This window comes from Durio zibethinus, chromosome 24 (genome assembly GCF_047325235.1).
Source record: "Durio zibethinus cultivar Kanyao isolate XHJ-2024 chromosome 24, ASM4732523v1, whole genome shotgun sequence".
Lineage (NCBI taxonomy): Eukaryota > Viridiplantae > Streptophyta > Magnoliopsida > Malvales > Malvaceae > Durio > Durio zibethinus.
Genome location: NC_143185.1, coordinates 3,418,616 through 3,424,976, shown reverse-complemented (window position 1 = coordinate 3,424,976; position 6,361 = coordinate 3,418,616). Strand labels below are relative to the sequence as shown.

Below are 6,361 nucleotides of genomic sequence, written 5' to 3'. Positions count from 1 at the left end.
TCCAACTCTAATGAAATCCATTAAGCATAAATTTTTTTATGAATTTTTTTCAATCACAATTACAATAACTTTTTTTTCTTTTCAATTATAATTACAATAACTTTTATTATTGTTTTCAATTTTACCTTTCATCCGAATGGACCCTCCCTAAGTCTCCCTAAGTCTTAATGCGTTTGAGCCTCTCTTCATAAATGTCCCTGCCACTTGTATTTTTTTTATCTTTTTTATTATTCATTTATTTTTTATTGTTACTTTAAAATTTTTATTTAAAGTATTTTAAATAACTTCATTATAATTATTTAACAAACTATTTATATAATTATTTAATAAACTAATTAATAGATAATAGCTAAAAATCATAAATATATAATGAATTTTATAATGAAATAAATTACTAATAAATGAAAAAAAATATTTATAATTATGTAATTAATTAAAACTAATAATTATATAAATAATAAATTAAATAAATATTGGTTAATTTATTTTAAGATTTATAAATATATAATTTTTTTTTTACATTATGACTCTTTCAAAATAAAAGTAATCATATAAATAAAACATAAAGAGCTAAGAAATAATAAATATATAAAAAATTTATTTATTAAATAAAAATTTACATAAATAAAATACTACATAAATTTGTTTAATAAATTTTAATTAATTATTTATTTAAAATGATAAATAAATTTATATAATATAATTACATACCAAACAAATAATGTCTTTAATTGTTTACTTTTAAATTGATGTCTTTAATTGTAAAAATATTGTTATTAAAAATTTTGTTATACACAAGTTTTATTCTAATATCCATAATAGTCATTTTTTCTTTTTACTACTATTCATTTCATTGTTACTATTACTTTTGCATTAAAAAGATATTTTATTATTAATTTTAAACTGATTATTACAATAGCCAATTCACCATTATAATAACTAATCACACTGTCACCTAGATGGATCTAGGCAAGATGCATAAGATTGGCATAGTCATCAGCCATGAAGGCTATGTTCCCTTGATTTTCCTTTCCAACATCGAAAGAAAGGCTACAATTTAGAAGTAGAAAATCGGAACCTCGTACACAATTTATAGATTGTTACATAAATCTTTACTGATCCTCTAAATTACAGAGATAGATGAAGAGTAGTTTTTGGAAAAATCCATGGTATTTTGCTGTACGGAAGTACCGGTCGATCCTCTTACGCACCATGGCTAGGTTGCTTTCTGGATCGATTGTTATTTCCTTGGGCAGCGAACGGAAGAGTTCAGCAACAGTGTGGTCACTTATATTTGCTTTGATGATGATCCCTGGGGAAGTTAAGAAACCAGTAACCTTTTCATCTTTGATGATGTTGTTCATAAAAGCCATATGAGATGTCACCTCGCTGCCTGCTTCAATGTGCACACGCTCAAATGCTATTAGATTCAGAAACAATGTGTCAGTAGCATGACCCACGACAATGAGAGGTAGCCTGAGGATATTGAAACTGAATAAAACGGCTTTGAGGTTTCTACTTCTGGTATTGTTTTCCTTAAAGTGGATGCCTGCTGTATGAAGTGTTGTTGCAGGACTTGGAATTTCATTACCACGACCTTCACTAAGTAGTGTTTTACTCGATGCAGGGTCATCATTATTTTGGTTTGGTTCCTCGAAAACCAGGATCTTCCTACACACATCCAATATATGCAAGCATTTAACTATGTTTGAGTCGGAACTGGTTGGAGAGGGAAGGAAAAAAGGTGATACGAGACTCTTGATCACTAAATCTTCATCCTGCATAAAAAAAGTTAAATGCCTTAGTTTTAAGAATCAAACTAAAAAGATGCAGTTTATAACTTTGGGATTATCTTATAAATAATTCCTTAAGTATAATAAAATATTTGTAGATAGTTGATTTTGGTTACTAATATTTTATTCTTTTAAATTTCTCTAAAATTGTTAAAGTTGAGAATAAATCAGAACAGGTATTAAGATTGTTTCAGTGAAAGTTATTTTACGGAATAGATGATAAGACAATTTTAGTGAATGTTAATTTACGGAACAGCTATTCATGAAACAATCCTTTTATAGAATAGCTGTTTAAAGAACAACTTTTTCATGAAACAGCTGTTTTCAGAATAACTTCCTCAAGTAACAAAAGCAACATCTTTACCAGAAACTCTTGAAACACAAGTTGCTTCACTAAGAGTTATTTTACAAAAGACACTTCACCGAATATTACGTTACTGAAAGAAGAATTGAAAATAACCCAAAATATAGTATGATTCTTGGGTTAATTCCACTATTGGGTTGTTCTAGAGAGTTTGGTTTAGTGGATCAAATATAGAGATAGTTAAGAGGTTTTCTCTTAATCTTTTCCTAAAATATGAGTGTTTTTCCTTTTCTTTTAGAACAACTAGTAAACTTCTATGTTTATTATATCTATCACTAAAAGCTAATTAGACTCTCATTAATCAATACATTAATACTTTTATAATGATCAATTCTCCCATTATTCACCATTATTCCTATTCAATACTTAAGATATGTAACTCCTATTCTTGAAGACCTATAAATAAAAGTTTTCATAGTTCATTGGGAGACTTTTGGGAAACTTACTCAATTCTCTCTGTAATTCTCTTTGTCTAAATCTTTTTCTCTATCTCAATCTCTTCTTGACTCATCTTTACTTTACCACTTACCACCACTTACAGTTGTACTCAACATTTCAAGATCTGCTCTAATCTTTCTCTCCATAGTCTCTCGGCACATCTTGTTTTTCTTGTTTGCAATGCTTCTTTACCTCAACAAAGAACCCTTTACATTTTAGCGACTCCACTAGGAAGGAGTGATTGCATTAAGCAAAACTGAAGATGCCCATGAGCATATAATGAAGTTTGTGAAAACTCTTGAAACAGTTGGATTAGACGATAATTTGAAGCTAAAGGAATTTTCTATGTTTCTTATTGAACAAGCGTACACCTGTTATGTTAATCTTATACTTGGCTCTGTTGAATCTTGGAGTTAGACATGTAGAATGTTTAGAGAAAAATTTTTCTCTACTCAAGAAAAGATTACTTTGACTGACTTGGGAAGAAAACATTATAAGTCACAGGAAGATTTCATGTGATACATCTAATACTTTAGGAAAATAGTGCTAAACATTTAAGATTCTTATGATGAGAAAGAACTAGTAAAAGTATGTATCTAGGGAATGTTTGATGAATATAAAGTGTATTTAGAGAATTTATCTCTTCCAACTTTCACTATTTTGGTTGAAGCTGCAAGAAAAACCAATAATATGATTCTTAGGCAATGAGGAGTCAATTGTTTTACTGGAAGGAATGCTTTTATAGTGAATGTAATTTAAGAAGGAGTAAGAGAAAGAAAGGGACCTTCTCATCCTCATATGCATTATATAAGAGATAATAGAAAAAAAAAAAAAGACAAGTTATTGATATTAGCTCTCCATCATTTTTAGTTCTAATGGATATAGTGAAAGCATTACTTCATAAATGGATTAAAGATAAAAATGTGAATCTACCTTATGTTTCACAACCACCAACACCAGAAGAAAAGTCCAGCTCAAAGTATTATGACTATCATCGAATGGATGGTCATCTACTTGTTAAATGTAGAAATCTTCGTAGAATATTCCATCAAAATGTGTAAACAAGAAAAGTGCTTATTGTAAACAATGAAATTCAAAATAATCCATTTCCAGCTCATCAGAATCTCCGAAGGCATATGAATGCAATAATTTATGTTAACTATGATGATCTTTTTTTTTTTTTAGAGAATTTGATATATCATTTATTCAATCAATAGTTATCAAGCCTTAAGCACTTTTAGATTTGTTAGCACATTTTTTATCCTAGTAATAAGAAAACGGGTGTTGGAATGGTTTTGATCCCACTAAGTAGAGAAGTTAATTCCTCAAAAAAAAGTATTGAGTTTAACTACTCTTATTTGAGTAGAAGAGACATCTCTTTGAATAAAAAGGCAAGAAGGGAAGGATGCTCATTGATTTGGGTTTAAAGTTAAACTCCTTAGAATCAGGTAAAAAACCTATCTTTTTATCCTAAACTATGCTAAAACCTTTTTTCAATTGTATATGAGATTAATTTTTAAAATTAAATTGAGATACAAAGTTGATATGGCTATTGTGTTGAATCCACTTTTATTGGCTGTCATTTAACACTTTCTGCTTTGAATCAAATTAATCTCTTTGATACTAAGTTGAAAAAAATTTATCTGCTTAATACATAGTGAAGTTTGATCTCTTTTTTCTTTTTGGTTAAAAATTTAACTTTCTAGTATGAAATTGAGAATAACTCCTTGGTCGTAGCTTTATCACTCATTCTTTGACGGCTACTCTCTTGTTGATACTTGCTATCAAATTAACCTCTTTAGTACCAAGTTGATAATTATTTTCAAATTGAAAATTATTCTTTGGCCGCAACTATATCGCTCATTCTTTGGTCATAATTTTATTGTTTATACTTGCTATAAAATGACTTTGTTTGATATCAAGTTGAGAATTATCTTTCTTTTAAAAATTGAGAATACAATTATTGGCCGTAGTTTTATCATTTATTTCTTGGCTTTAATCTCTTAAGTACTATGATAAAAATAATTTCTTTTTTATGCTTTTAACTGCAACTTTAATACTTTCTAAAATGAAAATTAATCTACTGAACATTAAGTTAAGAGATACTCTTTTCTTAATGTAAAGTTGACAAAAAATTCTCCTTTGGTTGTATATAAGTAGAAATAAAGAACAATTACTAGCAATGGAGAAATAAAGAAAATATGTCAATATAAAAAAAGAAGGTGTTCAACCAACACTAATATAGAAAAGTTTTAAAAAAATTGTTGGAGTAAAGAAACAACAAAAGAAGATCTAATTGACTATGTAGCTTCATGGAAAAGAGTTAGTCTTGCTAAATTGACAAATAGCTTTTAGCTTCTTTCATAATTTAATTTGATGATCTCTTTGCAACTTTAATTCTTTTTAAAGCAAGGTAATCTTTTTTGTTTCCAATTTTGTTTCTAATTTGGTTTTCATAGCTCTTATAGAAAGAAAAGCTTTGGCTTTAGATATACATGACAATACACCCAAGTCTGAATCTAGTTTTCAAGGCATCATCCATAAATTACAACATCAATTGCAATCTTTCTAAAAAAATATAAGATAATAGAGTATCTGTAATCAACAAAGCTTTTCCTAAAACATCCTTGTAGACACCCAATTGGGTCCGGGCCCGGATCAATTGGGCCTGACCCGGATCAATTGGGCCTGACCCAGATCATTTGGGCCTGGCCCAAATGGGCAAGGCCCAATTGAATTTTTACCCGTATTTTTTATTTTTTATTTTTATTTTTATTTTTTTTCTCTCTTGGGTATTTTATTATTTATTATTATGTATTAATATATGTATATATATATATATATATTTTTTTTTTCATTAGAATAGATTTATATGTATATAGTTATATATTTATTATTATTATATTATTATTCTTATCTTTTTTTTTAATTATCTGTTCTGATTTTTTCTGATTTTCAGATATTATTTGAAAATTTTTTATCTTTTGATTTATCTTTCCAATTATCTAGATTTTATTTTAATTTTATTTTAATTTTTATTTTGGAGGGCTAGGATTCAAAGTTGAAGACTCCCACTTTGAAGGGGAATTCAATCAGAAGAGTCCAATTGGATTCAAAGACTGAATTCCCGTCCAAAGAGGAATTGGGATTGATCAGAAACTCCTGATCAATCCCTATAAAAGGGACCCCCCTGGAACAGTCAAGAACACACAAAAAAAACAGTAAGCTAGAGCTACTGATTTGAGAAGCAAAGGCGTAGGGAAGAGTATAGAAGGCTAGGAAAAGGTTTAGGAGAGTTCCAGAAATTATCAGAAATTTTTTTGGGATTTTTTCGAAATTTTTTTTTTCTGGGAATTTCTGGAAAATTCCAGTTTCCGGTTGAATTTTCCGGCCAACATTGAAGTTTCCGACGAAAATTCCGGCCAACATTGAAGTTTCCGGCGACCAGCCCAGTTTCCGGCGAAGAATCCCAGAAACCGGCGAGTTTCCGGCCAACTTCCGGCGAAAATACCCAGATTCCGGCGAAAAATTCCAGAATCCGGTGAATCTTCAACCGGAGTTCTTCGGTTTTCTAGAGAGAAGGGAGAGAAAAGGGAAGGAAGAGAGAGAGAGGGGAGGAGCGTTCTGCCGAAAAACAGACGAGAGTGCCTTAAATACCCTCCAAAAATGACGTCGTTTTGGCCTTAAGTAACCAGAGGATCCGCGCGTTTTGCCGTGACCCGACCCGACCCGAGCGTCGACCCGCTTCTGACCCGCGCGTGCCAGC

The 6,361-nt window shown here is 30.0% G+C and overlaps 1 protein-coding gene across 1 annotated transcript; it reads right to left on the bottom strand.

Moving 5' to 3' along the window:
* Window positions 1-1,112: 1,112 nt before the first annotated feature.
* Window positions 1,113-2,741, bottom strand: LOC149511844 (UPF0481 protein At3g47200-like). The gene is made up of 2 exons (XM_089753433.1): window positions 2,697-2,741; window positions 1,113-1,778 (listed from the first exon to the last, which is right to left on the bottom strand). The coding sequence occupies exons 1-2, from the start codon at window positions 2,739-2,741 to the stop codon at window positions 1,113-1,115; spliced, it is 711 nt and encodes a 236-aa protein (XP_089609559.1).
* Between the last annotated feature and the right edge of the window lie 3,620 nt (window positions 2,742-6,361).